The sequence below is a fragment of the Penicillium rubens genome (genome assembly GCF_028828025.1).
Source record: "Penicillium rubens strain IBT 27055 chromosome Unknown utg000002l_segment0_segment0, whole genome shotgun sequence".
NCBI lineage: Eukaryota > Fungi > Ascomycota > Eurotiomycetes > Eurotiales > Aspergillaceae > Penicillium > Penicillium rubens.
In genome coordinates, this window is record NW_026890600.1 from 7,086,336 (window position 1) to 7,103,398 (window position 17,063).

Genomic DNA, 17,063 nt, shown 5'->3' on the forward strand with positions numbered 1-17,063 from the left:
AGGGTTTTCTAGGGGGGTCCGTGCGCCAAGCATCTATTGCAGCTCTGGCTAACTATACAATCTTGTAGAGCTTCAATTGGACAATCTTACACATTGGCGATGTTTAGATTGTACTTAATTATATGTACCGTTTGAGTTATATAGTTCCTGTGGGATTCTACCTAGGTAGTATCCATTGGCTGCATATTTATATAAGTGCGGTGTACGGAGGAGTATATATTGGACACTCGACCAACTTTATGTTGGAGGTAGGTAATTGCCTACGAGTATTATCGTGTTCCTACAACTTTGCGTAAGGTTCTTAATATCTTCTATGGATTTAGAATCCAGCAGTACATCAAGAACAGGCTGTTTGGCACAATATCCACCCACAACAAGGGAGGAAAGTCGCCAGGTCTACTCAAGGACCATACAAATGACCGGCCAATATACAGCATGAAACAATAGCTTCAATAATATATCCATTTATAACACATCATGGCTATGGTGGTACAGGGGGTAGAGCTGACACAAAGAGCCCCAAAGACAAGCAAAACAGGAACCAACACCATGGTCAACATGATCCAGAAATATGCAGAAAGGGAGGGAGATCTAAGCGCCCACTAATACACAGACGGGAAGTTTAGGGGAGAGAAAAATAGTAGAACAGTAGAACAGTAGAGAGAAACGAGATAGGGACAGGCTAGGCAGAGAAAGACAAGCCAATCGCATCCTCTACCACCGTCTCCTCAGGTACCAGCCATAAGCCGGAGTGGCAATGGACTCGCCGAAGGGAGTGGGCACCTCGGCGGAACCGGGGCGGGCCACGGGGTGGCGCAGGTACACGGCTGCACAAATGTTCTGGTTGACCTCGAGGTAGCGCGGGATGAAGGCAAAAGCAGACATGTATTGGCGTGGCTGCCAGGGGGTGGAGTAGGTCTTGCTGTTGTCGAGAGGGTTGTCGCGCATTTGAGTAAGGGCGCGCTTGAGCGTGTCGAACTCTTCGTCGCTGAGTTCCGAGGCATCCACCTCATTACCCAGCGTTGCCTGCGCGAAGGCTTCGGAGAGCTTGTCGCTGGCTGTGGCTTCTGTATCTTTCTTCGCGGAAGCCACCTCTGCATCTCCCCTGTCGGTGGCGAAAGCATCTTCGGGACGGGGCTTCACATCCTTCTTCTCTGGCTTCTCGCTCCGTTTGGCCTTGAGAAGCAGGGTTAGCTGGGAGAACTGGGCCTCCAGGCTGTCAGCGAGGACGGTACTGGACTCGGAGCGGGACAATACGCGGCGGACGGCTTGTTGGAAACCGCGTAGCTCCTGCTTGCGCTGGGGCGCGAGTGTGTTCTTGCCTGCAGACATGACAGACTTAGCCTGTGCCAGAAGCGCCTTGAGAGTCTCCTTAGTATCTTCCTTTTCAGTCTCCTTAGTATCTTCCTTTTCAGTCTCCTTGGTCTCTTCCTTGGCGGTCTCCGGTGCGGCCTCGGCTTCCTCGGCTCCCTTTGAGCTCTCGGCCTTAGCTTTTCTCCGAGTCAATCGGCCCTGGCGTCGCTCGTACGGAGTTTTCGTGTGACCAGTAGCGTACAAGACACGGTCTGGGTCGACCTGGAAGAGGTCACCGGGGTTGAGGAGGTAGCTGGGGTGTTTCATCTAGTAACACAAAAGCGAGTCAGTAATCAAGGAATCGGTAGCTTCCCATATCGCATCATACCTTTTGCCCATTAACAGTGACCGCTCCGTGGATGACGAACTGTCTCGCCTGTCTGGCACTGCTAGCAAACAGAGCTCGGAAGATGGCTACATCCAACCGGCGCTCCAGGGGTGCAAAGGTCATGTGGGTGTAAGGTGTAGGACGTGTCTGGTAAGCGGGCTTTCCACCCTTATCAAGTCCTGAGCCTCGGCCGGACGAGACTAGGGAACCGTCATCAGCGGCCAAGTCGGATGCATTCATCGGGATAACACTGCGAATGCGATGGTTGAACATGCGTTTCCACTGTCCCTCACGGACCTGCTCGCCGTGATAGGCACGGGAGGCAGCCTTAGCAGACCATTTCTGCTGGAAGAATGTGCGATTGGTGGTGGGTGGGCTGCGGAATCGTTGCATGTTATACAGGTTGTATTTGCTCCATGATTGACGGATTTTCTGACCAGTGTCTTGTTAGCCTTATTGGAATTGGGACAACCCAGTATAGTAGGAAGACATACGCCTTTCGACAATGTGTTGCTGGCTCTGTTTCTCATTGTGGCGACTCGTTAGACACAATGCTGTAGCAAATAATATGTTACCCAGGGCCAATTTGGCAGAGTCTCAAAACTTCAATGCACGTGACTGCTAGGAAATTGATGCCTGAAAAATAGGGCGGCAGATAACTTAACTAACTATTGGATGTTTGTCTAGTTTGCATATCATGTAAGGGGAACTCGATGTTTGCCTGGGCAGATTCTGCCACCGCCCTGTAGAAAGGGGTATATATAGGCGCCTGGCCCCCGGCTCTTCCTCTCTTTTTCTTTCTTCTTCATACTTACCTTGTTTGGGTGACCGTGATCAACAAGACGTTCTCACCACAGACTGGTCCCTGCATTGCACAGCGTGGCGGAACAGTCTGTTCAATGGTTCTTTATGGGTCATTGACAGGCGTATTCTTTGGCACCTCCATTCGTGGAGTCTTTTCTTTTCATCAATCCTTGGGCCAGTGGCTCGATCTTGGAGAAGAGGATATTCGTAGTTGGCATATGAAGCACTGTACATGTAGTCATGATAGGCCTTTGAAGTGAGACCAGGAAGCCTTGTTGTGTTCTATCGATGCTCTCCCCCCCCCTGAAGGATCTCCCCATTCTCATGGCCCCTTAATGTTGTTGACTCTGTCGATGAAGCTCTGACAGATCGTCCCTCCTAGAAATCCCACCAGGACGTGTCTGACGCGTCGTGTGGTGCCTATGTTGTACAATGTCTCCAAGCCCCTATCCTCTAGACATGACCCACTTGATTCCCTTTCCTGGTCCCTTACTGCACAGTTTTAACCACTGAGAGGTGGGAACCTGCTGGAGTAATGGGACTCGGATAGTGAAAACCCTGCAACTGTTGCAGCTCACGTCTGTTGGATGTCTCAAACCTCTTATGGAGCTACGTCTCTGTAGCTTTTCCCTTATATCTTGAATGCTTGTAAAAGAAAATGAAATTGTTCTGGTATATGGTAAAGGAATATGCTAGTAACTCCAGAGAACTCATTACGCCATGTCAAATGCATACAAAACTCCCAGTCGTTCAACATTAAACGTCTTGTTCTCACTGTGTCAGTCTCTCCTAGAACTTGGGAAGGCCTCCGCTAATGACTCTGCTTCTTGGGGATTAGTCCATTCCTCCAGTAGCTCGTGCGCCATATCAACGGTTTCATCATCGATGCCCGCCTCCAGCACAGTCCCATCGCAAAACGCCAAGCGAGTTAACACAACGAGATGTTTCTGTTTGCTGCCAGGTACACACGCCAGCTTCTCCTGCATATTGATCAAGGTGCCATGTTGCCGCATGACCCCGAAAATCAGCCGCATAAGGCCATTGACCAGTGCAACACGCAGGTCTGACTCTGGCGGGGAGGAGTAAAGTGCATCCAGCTCATCGTGCATTGACCGGAATAAACGAGCGAGTGCATTCGGGTGTAATGCGAGGATCATACTGGCATGCTTTTGGGATGGGGCCATAGGGTTGAATGTCAGCGATTCCAGCAGCAGCAGGACCTCGAGGCGCATCGCACAAATGTCGTATGCAGTGTACGGCTCTATCCCTTCGTCCGGTATTGCGGGCTCACTCAGCATGTGTGTGAGGCGGTCCACAATCCACTTTTGCACGTCCAATTGGTCCTGGTCAGAAGTCCTAATCGGACCGAAGGAGTCTGCTCGAATACTTGTTGACAGGAGATTCATCAAAAGCACAATGTCACCCAGTGGATGTGACGGGTGCAGCATCACGAGAATGAACGAGATCCGGATATTTTGCCAGAATGTCTCCATTGCACTCTTTATATGCAATACTCCGCAGGCGATTTGGTAAAGTAAACGCATGGCCCCAGTCGAGTCAACCAGGGGCTGCAGATCTGATTGTGGTGTCTGTCGAGTAATTCGCTTATCTCGCGATGCCGGGGCGTACTTGAAGCGAGGAACTGCATTCACTTCCACGGTGTCTTGCAAGACTCCGACTAAAGGTGTGATCAGCTCAGAGAGCGGGACATCATCCGACATCAAACTGTATCTTGTGATAGCTTCAAATCGGGGGATCGGCTCGTAGAACTTCTCGCTGATGGCGCGCTGCCATAGCGAGGCAATCGTTTGCGTGTATTCTAATACGTAGCTGCTCGGGTCGGCACGAGCCATGACCTCCATAATGATGCTGGACATGGGTCGATGCGGTTCCGAGGGAAATGCAAGCTTGGCCATGGCTTCGAAATCGGTTTCTTGGTTGGGATGCGTACGGTGGCTCAAAAGTCGCATCATAAGTCGCTGGTTGCGACCCGCCTCTGCAGACTTGCGCTTCGCCACGTCGACTTCGGCCGGAGCATCAGTCGCATCGGCCATAATAAGCTCCACGCCAGCAGGATTCAACTGCAGTGGCGCAGGGGCATCTTGGCTTGATTGCCGTTTACGTTTTCCTGGGACTGTCGGCGTGGCTCGCTTGGAACGTGCTGCAGACTTGCTGGGCGATATCATGGCAATTTCATCATCATCAAATCCATCGCGGAAGGGAAGAACCCGGGACTTTCGGGGCGTCACTGGGGCTTCCACCTCGCGATGCTTGGACTTGTAGTTTCGAAGCTGGTAGGCTTCATCCACGAGATCCTGTTGAAGAAATACATTCTCCGTCGCCAATATCTTGCCTTCGGACATGGCTGCCTCAACTTCTTGCTTGTGTTTCGCCATTTCATCGGCCATGGATTTCCGTAAAGACGCTATTTGCAGGTCATAGTCTTGGGTCATCGTCGCCTGTTTCCTTCGAATGATCGAGATTTCACCGGCCTTCGTTTCCACTTGCATCCTCGCTTCAGCTAACTCCTGTAACATTCGTTCTCTTTCTTGCTCCATCTATGAAGGTTGTTAGAGTTTATACAAAGAAATTTTCATCTAACTCACCTGTACTAGGCGTGCATTGAGCTCAGCGGCGGCGTTCCCTTGCCCATAGTACTCGTCCACATCCATGGCATCGCCCAACTGCTCGTTGACCGCAAATCGAGGATTCGTTGCGAGCACATGTTGACCATGAGGAATAGCATGGGGTTTATCGACATTATCGTACACCTCGGCTTCCAACTCCCCCACCTCCAGTGTATTGTAGTCGTTCGTCAACCCGGTATGTAGGCGAGGCGGCGGTCTCAGCGATCCAGCATTGTTGTTTAATGGCACTGCTTGAGTGCGTAGCAAGGGGTTGCTACTTAGGGGTTTTGAGTGATACTGTGAGGCCGATGCCTGAGTTGCCTGGAACGCATTCTGTTCCAGCTCATACAACGTCCCCGGTGGCAGGGAGTCGAACTCATCGGAGCCGTAGTCGTCGTCGTCGTCTTCCATGCCCCCGCCATGAATGGACTACCAGAGGGAATCGAGGGGTTCTAAGTTCACGGAGGGCTTTTGATCATTCTCGACTTGGAGTGGTTCCGAGGGTTGAATAAGGAGGGAGAGAGAAAACACGGCAGTTCAAGGCAGCTGGATGACAACCCTTGCACATCCAATTTCAATTTCTAGTCACGAATGTAATACTTGAAGGCCAAGTAATGATTGACTCAATAAACCCGCATGATACACCGAGGTATAATAACTACAAGCCAAGAAAAAAAAAAAAAGAAAAAAAAAAGAAAAAGAGTAAAGTAAACACGGGGCTGAAGCTGAAGCTGACCGCTTTCGGCACTTCACATGAGCTCATGAACTTCTAATCCGATGATCCTCTCTCGCTCTCTGCACTCTCCACTTCTATTGTCCAGAATTCTGTTTCTGGCCCCCTTTTCTACATCATGTCGAAATCTCGCCGCAATGTTAGATTTCAACACCGGTCAAATGATGAGCGACGTCTCAGTGTGTCCTCCGACGTCAGCGATGCACCCTCAGAGCCCACTAGCCCCGGCAAAAATGGCAACGTCTCCAAACCACCAACAATAACTGAAGAGGTTAGATTTCAGTATAGCACAAGTATGACCTCGGAATTTCGGTCTGACATGATCTTCACTTCTAGAAACCCCCCAATCCGAATATGAGAAGAAGAAGCAGACCTTCATCACCCGGACGATATGGACATTTGTGATGATCGCCGGTTTCTTCGTTGCCTTGTTTTCCGGTCACATTTATATTATTGCCCTAATTACTGGCATCCAAATTATCTCGTTCAAGGAAGTCATCGCTATCGCCAGTATCCCTAATAAGGAGAAGAACTTGCGGTTCACCAAATCGTTGAATTGGTACTTCTTGGCGACCACTATGTATTTCCTGTACGGAGAGAGCGTGATTTACTACTTCAAGCACATCTTGCTTGTTGACAAGGTGCTACTTCCGTTGGCGAACCACCACCGCTTCATCAGCTTCACCCTTTACGTCATGGGTAAGTGTTTCGACCCTTCCCCTTTTACTCCGCTAACCCCGGTCGATAGGATTCGTGTTCTTTGTCGGATCTCTGCAGAAGGGCCACTATCGATTCCAATTCACCCAGTTTGCTTGGACCCATATGGCTTTGTACTTGATTGTTGTCCAAGCTCACTTCGTCATGAACAACATTTTCGAGGGCATGATCTGGTTCTTCCTCCCCGCCGCGCTGGTCATCACCAATGATATCTTCGCCTACGTCTGCGGTATTAGCTTTGGAAAGACACAACTCATTCAGCTCTCCCCGAAGAAGACTGTTGAGGGATTCCTTGGCGCATGGGCCTGCACTGTTGCCTTTGGTTATTTCATGACCAACTTGCTGATCCGCTACAAGTACTTCATCTGTCCAGTCAATGATCTGGGCTCGAATGTTCTGACCGGTCTGGAATGTGTTCCGAACCCGGTCTTCACGTTGCAACCGTACTCTCTTGAAGTCTTTGGCCTGGACAAGACCTTCTGGGTGGAACCTATCCAGTTCCACATCTTGGCCTTCGCCACATTCGCTTCGCTGATCGCTCCGTTTGGTGGATTCTTTGCTTCTGGTTTGAAGCGCACTTTCAAGATCAAGGACTTTGGCGAGTCGATTCCTGGCCACGGCGGTATCACTGACCGTATGGACTGTCAATTCATCATGGGCTTCTTCTCTTTCATGTACTACCACAGCTTCATTGCTGTCTACAAGGCCAGCGTGGGCGATATCATTGAGACCGCCATCAACGGTCTTACAGTTGACGAGCAGCTCGAGGTCGTTCGTGGCTTGGGCAAGTACTTGTACAATCAGGGTGCCGTCTCAGAATCGGTATGCTTCCTTCAACCAATTACCATGATCATCTTACTAACCTTTCCTAGATTCTGGATTGCCTGGTCACTGAGCTCAAGCGTCGGTGAACTTAAAATTATCCGGCATTCAGATTGAACGCACCCAAATTTATGACACTCATATTTCACTTTGACTTCTACCATTCGAGGACGACCTTTCAACCCCGCGCTTTCCCCCTGCAACTATCCTCCGATTGTTTCTGTGCCGACGACCCCTCTTGCTTCTTGCTTCTTGCTTCTTGCTTCATTCGGGACTTGATTTGGGTTCACCGAATATGCATGCAAGCGCCAATGTGTGCATGCATGATATGTACATACATGGGCCCCGCTCGCGTTACCGCCTTTCAACACGGCATCAACACCCGGCAAAAACCACCCGTGGCAAGGGCTCTAATGAACCGGCCCGAAGAGCGAACATCTTCCACGCCGGAGGCACGGGGGCGATCTTTTCTTTCTTTCTTCACTTACGACTGTTTCCCTGTACTTTTGTTTAGTACTCTTTTTTTTATTCTCTTCTCTTCTCTTTCTGACTGTTGCCGGGCCATGGACTGGACCTAAATTTGATGACTTGTGCTGCTCGGTCCATCTTGACCTTGAGCTCTGCTATACTCCCGATGCGTGGAACGGACGGGTCTCTCTACAGAAGTGGTAGAAGAAGAGGGGATGATGGGGACACCTTTGTCTGTTTCGCGTCGGCGGTCTTGTCTCTAGCTTCGCTGTTTTTTGACGCGCGAAGGGAATGGACCGTAGATTTGTACATAGCTTTCAATTCAAATTTTGAAGCTTTTCACTCTAGATAGGTCCGGGTACAGCGAAAGTCAACCATGGTGCCGTCCTTCAATGAGAAGCCAATTATCGATAGTTAATGGATTTTTTCATTGTGTCTATCGAGAATTCGTTGCTGGTCATAGATGTCTGGGGTATCGGGAAATCGTGGGAAATATGGATCAAGAAGGGGAAATTTCTGGAATACCAGCCTCGTGTTGGAGATAACTCAGTTCCGAAACTGCAGAGCAAGAAACTGGGGTGTTTCGCCCATCTGTCCAGAGAAGTGCGGTCGAAGGCCCCATCGGAGCTTAGCAAGGATATCGGCGTATCCCAATAAGAATCAGGACGAACAGCCGACAGCGAGTCACCGTGACCAGAGCATTGCTTGGCTGAAACCAAGATGGGATGTAGTATGTATAGGGCCCTTATCCAAGCTCATCACCAAGCCCGCTATATGATTGGTCCTATGGACCAATACCTTTTTTTGGCTGCGCTCGCTGCATGAGGCACGCCAGGTGCCAGGAACCATCTCTTAGCCATCTACTTCATATTCTTCCATTTCAACCTTGAAGTACGCTGCGACCTGTCGCCTCTCCTCATCCGCACATGCGGGATCGAGCATGAATCGCACCGCAGCGTCACGGCCTCGCTCGCCTGTCCTCTGGCGGTCCCCGTTCGCGGCAATTGGTGTTAAGGGATGAGCAGGTCGTGAAGTATCTGGCTCATTGGGCCCAGTGCCGTTGGATGGTCTGCGTGGCTGGCCAATCCACGGGTGGTAGCGCGGGATGTTGTGTTCGCTGGCTTCTTGGTTGAGTGGAATGCGGACTGTCAGGAACCGGTCTGCTGGGAATTCCGAGCCGACGGCGGTTAATGAGCGGTGGTGGGTGTAGAGTTCTAGGAGATCGAAGAGGGTTTCTGGGTTATTGTTAATACTGTGGTATTCACTAGATGTATGCAAAGGCAATAACAATACTTACCCATGATTTCAGCTCGGCTGGTGCTCCATTGCCCATAGTCTAGCCCAGACTCTACTTGTTCGACACGCTGGTCCAAGAGTCGTCCTGCAAGCTCAAGGCAGCTAAAAGCCATCGTCGATGAGTTTTGTTTGATGGGTGCAAATGTGCGGTAAAGATCCGTTGAAATGCGGTAGGCAAGATTGGAGACTTCGGAGTTTTGTAGTAGTCCATAATGCCGACCCAGCTTCATGAGGGTCTTATGAGGATGCCGGGTTCGAAAGTCAAACCCAGAGGCCTCTAACATGAGTCTTTCGAGACCGATGATGCCACGCGCATTGGATTCAAACATCTAGCGACATGCGTTAATTCTCGGGTCTGATCTCGTCTTGTACCACGACTTACGGGATCATCAGCCGATAAATGCTCCGAGGGGGCCACTTTCAAGTTGTACGCTGCGCAGACAATGTCTCGCGACTTTTTAAGCGTATCTTCGATCTTGCATGCTGTGAATAGAGCCGCAGCCGCAGCATCCTGTATCCCGGGTTAGGTTGATCTCCTTGACGGATTTCCGAGAAAACTCACTGTGAAATTATACTCATTGTCTGGATGCACCAGTCTAAAACGGTGGTAATATCCCACTGCCGTGTCGAAAGTGCGAATGGGACTGGACTTCCAGTCAGTTCTGATGAATCTTGCCTGGCTTGGAAACGACTTACAGGTTGAGGGCTCTCCGCACGCTGTCGATCCATGCCACGCCCTGAAGACGCAATGAAGTTTCGCGAAGGGGATTGACGTTCATTGCCTCAATGCAGTTTTCAATTGTCTGTTCGAATATGTATGGATTGGCCACCTGTATAAAAGACGGGTGGATGACTGGGACTGATAGGCTGGGTTCCAGCGTCGAGCTCCCGCGGGGAGACTCGTCCCTCATATTGCGTGCCATGGCAATTTTTTCGGATTTCCTTAAAATATGGCAATATCAAGCAATATCTTTAGAAGTTGCAAGATGAAGACGCGCAACAAGTGACTGGATTGATATCTCGATCACGTGTCCGTCCAAGAGCTCTTAATCACGTGTGGACAAATCGGAAGTACATTCCCCCGTATTCCGAAGTGTATAGTTATATCTGTGTGTACCGTCATTCTCTATTCCCTGGAGAGGATGTGCAATTATACATATTGATCATGCTGGATATACATGAATGGCAGGATACTGTCTCATAAATCCCTCAAGGAACCCCCCTGCCAGCCCGTGTCGCCTTAGCTAACTCACTTTGAGCTGTATTATCCGCATATCTCTTGTAGATGGGAAGGTAATGGGCAAGATCACTAGTGGTCTCCTTGACACTCCTTCTGCTCTCAATGGCTGCCAGCCAAGTCCTCCACCGGCTCCAAATCTCCTCTTCCGGACCCCCTTTTCCCTCACTCGGAATTCCCAATCCACCATTTTTAAACTCATCAAACGCCCACAGTCGTACCGCCCATGGAGCCAGCACCAGATCCGGTAGACCAATATCCCCACCAAGGAAGAAGGGCCCTTCGGCGTGCATCTCCTTAGTCCAGGTTTTCAGGTGATTCAAAAACTCTTGCCGAGCCTGGTCCAACCCCGCATCTGGATTCTGGGCACTGCCATCTGCAGGCTGATACTGCAAGAAACGGTGGAATGATGGGATTATCCGAGATGACACATAGTCAATCCAGATACGTGCGCGGGCACGCTCGTAGGCATCCTCTGGCAGGAAGCGGGGTTTATGGTCTGGGTATGCTTCTTCCAGATACTCTAGAATCACAGTGGATTCATACAGTGGCCGTGGGTGTGGACCTGCTGGCGTTGAAAGTGTAGGGACTAGGCCTCTGGGATTTAATTTGAGTAGGGAGTCTGGCTTGTTGTATGGGTTAACCTCGATATATTCATATGGAATCTTTTTCTCTTCGAGGGCGAGCCACACTCGTTGCACTTTGTTTTGTTAATATTATTGCCTATGGATGAGTGGTTGGACACACACCGAAGCTTTGTACCATGTTAGCAGTCATTTTTGTATAAGATTAGAGGGGACTGGACATACGGACAGAACCACCCCGCATACAGCTTCAATGGCTGTTCAGCGCGATGCTGATCGACCAGCGTCTTGGCCGGGCCGCTGGCCTCAGGGTAGAGGTTGGAATCAGGATGAGCCGGCATTGCGAAATGAAATTTGACGTCTTTAATAGAGAAGTGAAAGGTGAAAGTGAGAAAGGGATCAGTTGGACAAGCCTCGGATATTAGTGTGACATCATATTCTAAGCGTCCTATCTAGTTACTCTTCTTTCTGCTGCTTCGTGTCCGTTATTTTAACCCTACTGGCTTGATAATGAAAATAATAGAGAAAAAGAAAAAAGAAAAAGAAAAAAAGGAAAAAGAAAAGTAGAAACCCTTGCATGAACTATCAGACTCTAGTCTTTTCCATACTTCCTGATCAACTTCTGCATAATCGACATAGCACCAGATCGATACCCTCCCCCAAAAATAGCATGATGATTTAGATGATGATACCTTTTTTTTTTTCCGATTAAATCAGTAATTGTCCAACAGCAAGAGAAGAAAGAAACTCACAATTCATACAATTCCACTCGATCAACATACTCCGCTACAGGTTCAGTCTTCGGCACAATCCGATGATATTGATCAAAGAACCGAGACCCAAACCCACCAAACATATGCATGATCCCCAGTTCAAACTCACTATGTCCATAGCAAGCCGACGGGTCATACACCACATCCCCCGGCGTCTCATCGCGACCTGAGCCAACAATCCGACCCCAATCAGCATTCCCACTCCACAAATCCCCATGAACAACAACAGGCACGATACCCTCCCCCTCACCACTGGAAGTATACCCTAAATGACCAACCCCAAGCAACCGAGGCACAACCTTATGCGCTGTCTTCTCAACCGTCTCGCGCAGCCCAGCATCGGGTCCATTGCGCTCTTCGGATGTCGCCAGGATTGTAAGCAACCTTTCATTCGCATAGAATTCAGCCCAGCTATCACAAAACCGATTGGGCTGCTTGGTATCTCCGCAGAAGGTCGGTACGGGAAATCCGAATCTGCGCCGGCCGGTGTTCGGATCTGGGGGTGCGGGAGTGGTATGTAGTCTCCCGAGGCGGTGCGCGAGCGTGGTTTCGTCACTCGTGCTGCGGCCCATCTTGCCGCCAAGCTGGAGGAACTCTGTCACAAGGAAGTGCGTTTTGCCCTTTGTCCCTGGTTCGTCGAGTGGCCCCCAAGCTAGGGCTTGCGGACAGAATCCTGGTACTGAAGCTGCGATTGCGTTGAGGGATTCGGATTCGCCTTGGAACATTTCTTCTGCAGCTTTGCCATTTGATGAGGTTTTTACGAAGTAGCGTCGCTCTTCTGCGCCATTTTTGCCGGGGATCTGGGCGTGGATGATACCTGTGCTTGTGAAGCCTGAGCCTAGGCCGGATGTCGAGAGGCTGACTTTTGATTCGGATGGGAGTGAGAGGGCTTGAAGGATGGGTTCTGGTACTGGAGACATCACTAGATTTTTGTTAGAAAGAACTAGACTGGTGGTGAACAGATATTTAAGATGGACAAATGTGAATAGACCGGATTTGCAAAGGGCTATGACGTTTTCCCCCACATCGAGAATGGAGTGCTTATTCTGAAAATTACAGCTTTCAGGCACATATTCATTAAATTGAGGTGACCTTATATTCAGTTAGGATATCAGACGGGATCGTCACAGTAAGAGAAGGCAATAATAATAATAATGATAATTATCCACATTTTCCTACAGTACTCCAATCCATCCAGAACGTCCACGGGTAACTCTAAGCATAAAAAAGCCATGAAACCATGAAACTATGCGGGAGACAGTTTGTTCAACAAATGCAGCGCAGTCTTCGTACGCTCCCTAGTGTCCAGCTCAGTATCATCCTCGAGGCTAGCCAACCGTTCCGCAAAACCAAGGGAACGAAGTCTCACTGCCCGCTCCCTACAACCTTCATGATCGCTCTGGTCTTCTTCGTAGATGAGATTGATTACTACCCAGACACAGTTCGACCGAATGTCTTTGTGGGAATGGTTGAAATAATTGCCTAGAGACCGTAGCAACTCACGGTGGAATGTGACGATGCGTCGGTGGCGTGGATGTCCGGCCGCCAAGTGGATGATGAGAGCGGCGGCTGCGTTGATGATCTCATTAGGGACATGGAGGGACCGACTGCTGGAGTCTCGGCGGTGAGGCAGTTGGATGGTACGTGGTCGCAGCGTATCTGCGATTGTATCGAGGAACTCATTTTGACCAAGCTCTCTGAAGAGATATTCAATCATCTCAGGTGCATCCCGACCACAGATCATGTTGCGCAGCAAGTCGAATGTCTGCTCCTGGACGGCGATATCGTCCTGTCGAGACTGTGTGGTTTGAGCCAGAGTTCCGTGCAGAACGAGTTTGCGCCTACGTCTTGCATCAGGAAGGAACATGTCCAGACTCATTTTGGAGGGAGGCATGGTATCGGTCATCTTGAGGTCCTCGTCCCACTCCGCTGCATCCTCCATGGGGTTCAGAATATCGACCTGCTCGCCAGCTGAGTTGGATCGACCCATGGCGAACCCGGGACTTTGATCCGCCTCCTCTTCTACCCCCCGTCCAGCCACTGCGCGGACCGGGTCCTGGGAGATGACCTCCATAATCCATTTGGGACCCAAAGTCTCGATGATGTTCATTCTGATGTCGTTTGCGGTGTCATAAACCATGTGCTTGAGAGCCCAGAGCGATTCAATCTGTAATTTGGTGTTGGATGAATGAGCGTGTTCGCAAAGGACGGGAATGATGTTGTGGGAAATGATTGCCTGAAAAGAAGAGCATGTTAGCTGCAAAGTCTATGAACGAAATAGATACACAAACCTCTTTCATGGGACTGAAGTCCAATGCCAAGTTACAGATCGCAGCCGTTGCTGCAATTTGCACCTCGAGGTCGGAATGGCGAAGAAGGGCAAATAGTGGCTTAGCCACGCCAGCATCAATAAGACTAGTTCTTAACACGCTCACGGATCTGGTCAGCATCCGAGCTGTGCCACAAGCAGCCAGAATAGTGGGGATCGGATTTCCGTCCTCTGCGGTATTTCTGGGCATCGCAGCATCAGCCAGTGCATCACTAGGTCTTGGCTTGAGGGCGTCAATGATGTAAGGGACTACGCCATGTTCGCAAATCGCCTTGCGGTACTCGTCTTTGAATGGAACGAGTGCTGCCAAAGCTTTGAGAATGTTCTCTCGGTAACGCATTACATGGCAAAGGGTCGGCGAGTAACCAGAAGGCCCGAGTCGGCACTCTGGTGAAAGAGACTCAAGGTCCCGGGCTGGGCCATCCTCTGCGTGCCACATCGGCCGGGAGGTCTCTGTGATTGGGTTGTAAGTCTCCTTGAGAAGTTGTGAAAGCCGCTTGAGCGCATTGCCTTCTACTGCGTGTCTCTGCAGCTCCTGGTCATCCACGACGAGGTTGGCTAATACGGCAGGCGCCTCTTCTTTTAAGCGTAAGCTCGAAGAGAGCAGCCCATTGTGAATAGCGCCTTCTTCATCCGGCAATCGGACATTCTTGTCAAGCATACGAATCAAGATGGGAATCAACAGATAACTGAACATTGGGATGCGATGTTTCTTCGCCAGTCCTAACCGGAAAAGAGCCGTGACAAGACGGGCGGACATCAACCGTGTCATGCCATTCTCTGAGCGGAGAATGCACAGCAGCCATGGAACAATGGCATTCTCGTCGTCTTCTGGGACAGGTGTCTCAGCTAGTGAAAATGGTGTGGGGTAAGAATGGCTGTGTCGGCGCTGCGAGCCTCCGTGCCCCAGAGGTGGGAAATTCGCAGAGCTAGATGATGATTTTGTATGTGCTAGAGGAACCGACGGCAAAAGCTGTTCTATGGGGTTGGAGCCAAGATGACGGGGTACTGCGGAGCCCGACAGATATGTGGATCCCCACGGACCTTTCTTAATGTCTGTTGGAGCGAATCCAGCGATTTGTTTTGGAAACACCGTCACAATGCCAGGCGATGACAGGAAGTGCTCCGCCCTCCATTTTGACTGTTCAATGATCACAGCAACTGCGCGCAGAATCGGTGCTAGCTGGGCGGATTCGGGGGCCGGAAGTGGCAGATCCTCCAATACGCCGGGTTCTTGAAAGCGATCCTCCGCACCCGGCAAGACAAAGCCCTTGGCCACGACAAAGGAGGCAATCTTGAGGGCTAAGGCATCCAATACCCCGGATTCTGCTAGTGCCGTCTTATGGGTTTCCTCCGTGCAAAGCTTGCCGATCAGGGCGGCTGCTAGCTCGATCGTGGTCTGGCTGTGCAGGTTCTTGTACTCCTGGGAGATTATACGTCTAAGACAGGTAATATTTGCAGAAGCAAAAACAAGATCCGCAAGCTGCGTGTCCCGAGGCCATTGTTCCTGGCTTTGCAGCGGTATCCGGTCTGCGATTGTGTTCAAGAGTCGTAGAATGGGAAGACAGAATGAATCGGGGCAGTCTGGGGAGGAAAATATTGAAAGTAAGGTTTGGGGAATGTTGCTGGCGAATAGTGGGGTGAGGAACGTCGGACCACCTGCTCAGTACAGTCAATGTCTGTCTTGGCGACAAGGATCTAGTCTTCACACACCTTGTGCCAAACTTCCAACCACTAAAGTTGCTTGAAGGCATGCTTCGTAATCTTCTGGGGCTTTTGGCATGGACCGGCCGTGGTGCAATATCGATTCATTAAACTCGGCCGTTCCCGGCCATCTCGAGGTCAGCACCTGTGCCAAAGTAGGTATGATTCCCTCGACGACGTAGGTTTCCTTGCGTTGGTCATGACCAATCAGCTCATTCTTCAGAGTGCGCAAAGCTGTAATCTGAGAGGAAGCCGATTCGGCGCTCTGTAGCTGCAGCAGAATCGGCGGTGCGGCAGCTCGCGTCATCATCTGGCGATCACCCCCTCCCAGCGGGAGGTTCTCGGCGTTTCACTGTGTTGAATCAAGGAATTGGCAGGGATATTAGAATGATATTGAGGAAATTATCTCCGTCAATGTGAAGATCGTGTAGACCTGGATGCACGACATAAAGATGATGGCAGACCGGAACTGGGCCTAGAGGTACTCCGCACTTTGGTTCTGCCAGGACACACCGGTCCCAAAAAAAGTAGCCCCGGATTAATGAAAGACCGGCCTTCAGCCTTACCGGTCACATGGCTAGATGACCCCAACTGCTTATATAATAAGAGCTGTCATGGATGAAAATCCTGACCATTCCTTGGTTGTTGAGTGTCACGAGGACAGCATCTGGACTAACGCCACACATTCGGAGACGTTTTGCCTGTTCATAAAAAAGAGGGCATATTGAAGTCCATAAAGCCTTGGTTTAATTGCATAATGGGGCAAAGGAAAGCTTCTAGGGTATCAAAAGTGGATGCATCTTGGTCAAATATTCGCTTACGGGGCAACTCCGTACTATGATCTATATTAAGTAGCCCAATATTGTAAGGCACTGATCGTCGGTTTCAGTTCTCATGTTATATGCAACACTACAGTAAGTTCAGTATACTATTGACCTGAGCCTATAGAAACAAATATAGGGAGATCATGTGAATCCCAGTTATTAGCTGTCTGTCATATAAAAAGATGCATATAGAACTCCAACTCCGACATGCGTACAACCAATTGTATACTTGAATTTTTCTTGGCATTTTAACTTAATCCAGCTAGGGTACATGTAGTCTACCCCCGCTTTCCCGTGGCTCGATACAATGGTGTACTCCGTAAAAGTACAGACTTATTGATATTATGTGAAATATCAAGAGCGCTAAATGGTATCTAGGATTTCCCCTTCCTTTTTACCTAGTATCAACTACATACCCTTAGTTATGTACGTATGTATACATAGGTGTTGAGATATAATACATA

The 17,063-nt window shown here is 49.9% G+C and overlaps 7 protein-coding genes across 7 annotated transcripts; 1 reads left to right on the forward strand and 6 right to left on the reverse strand.

The window, feature by feature from the left end:
• Nucleotides 1–714: 714 nt before the first annotated feature.
• N7525_005161 (mitochondrial 37S ribosomal protein uS4m) lies at nucleotides 715–2,236 on the reverse strand (the record flags this gene model as incomplete). The annotated part of the gene is made up of 3 exons (XM_002565069.2): nucleotides 2,176–2,236; nucleotides 1,682–2,113; nucleotides 715–1,620 (listed from the first exon to the last, which is right to left on the reverse strand). The coding sequence occupies exons 1-3, from the start codon at nucleotides 2,209–2,211 to the stop codon at nucleotides 715–717; spliced, it is 1,374 nt and encodes a 457-aa protein (XP_002565115.1). The 5' UTR covers nucleotides 2,212–2,236.
• Nucleotides 2,237–3,264: 1,028 nt separating this feature from the next.
• Nucleotides 3,265–5,523, reverse strand: N7525_005162 (uncharacterized protein; the record flags this gene model as incomplete). The annotated part of the gene is made up of 2 exons (XM_002565068.1): nucleotides 3,265–5,043; nucleotides 5,092–5,523. 2 exons carry the CDS (start codon nucleotides 5,521–5,523, stop codon nucleotides 3,265–3,267), a joined length of 2,211 nt encoding a protein of 736 aa, XP_002565114.1.
• A 440-nt stretch (nucleotides 5,524–5,963) lies between these two features.
• On the forward strand, nucleotides 5,964–7,473 carry cds1 (phosphatidate cytidylyltransferase; the record flags this gene model as incomplete). The annotated part of the gene is made up of 4 exons (XM_061213296.1): nucleotides 5,964–6,138; nucleotides 6,182–6,544; nucleotides 6,594–7,384; nucleotides 7,435–7,473. 4 exons carry the CDS (start codon nucleotides 5,964–5,966, stop codon nucleotides 7,471–7,473), a joined length of 1,368 nt encoding a protein of 455 aa, XP_061070317.1.
• Nucleotides 7,474–8,704: 1,231 nt separating this feature from the next.
• N7525_005164 (putative cyclin) lies at nucleotides 8,705–10,071 on the reverse strand (the record flags this gene model as incomplete). Its single annotated transcript, XM_002565066.2, has 5 exons — nucleotides 8,705–9,087; nucleotides 9,150–9,477; nucleotides 9,531–9,659; nucleotides 9,711–9,792; nucleotides 9,845–10,071. The coding sequence occupies 5 exons, from the start codon at nucleotides 10,069–10,071 to the stop codon at nucleotides 8,705–8,707; spliced, it is 1,149 nt and encodes a 382-aa protein (XP_002565112.2).
• A 286-nt stretch (nucleotides 10,072–10,357) lies between these two features.
• N7525_005165 (uncharacterized protein) lies at nucleotides 10,358–11,310 on the reverse strand (the record flags this gene model as incomplete). Its single annotated transcript, XM_061213297.1, has 3 exons — nucleotides 10,358–11,085; nucleotides 11,135–11,139; nucleotides 11,216–11,310. 3 exons carry the CDS (start codon nucleotides 11,308–11,310, stop codon nucleotides 10,358–10,360), a joined length of 828 nt encoding a protein of 275 aa, XP_061070318.1.
• A 407-nt stretch (nucleotides 11,311–11,717) lies between these two features.
• On the reverse strand, nucleotides 11,718–12,662 carry N7525_005166 (putative fructosamine-3-kinase; the record flags this gene model as incomplete). Its single annotated transcript, XM_002565064.1, has 1 exon — nucleotides 11,718–12,662. One exon carries the CDS (start codon nucleotides 12,660–12,662, stop codon nucleotides 11,718–11,720), a length of 945 nt encoding a protein of 314 aa, XP_002565110.1.
• A 326-nt stretch (nucleotides 12,663–12,988) lies between these two features.
• N7525_005167 (armadillo repeat protein) lies at nucleotides 12,989–16,085 on the reverse strand (the record flags this gene model as incomplete). The annotated part of the gene is made up of 3 exons (XM_002565063.2): nucleotides 12,989–13,978; nucleotides 14,034–15,730; nucleotides 15,785–16,085. 3 exons carry the CDS (start codon nucleotides 16,083–16,085, stop codon nucleotides 12,989–12,991), a joined length of 2,988 nt encoding a protein of 995 aa, XP_002565109.2.
• Nucleotides 16,086–17,063: the final 978 nt, after the last annotated feature.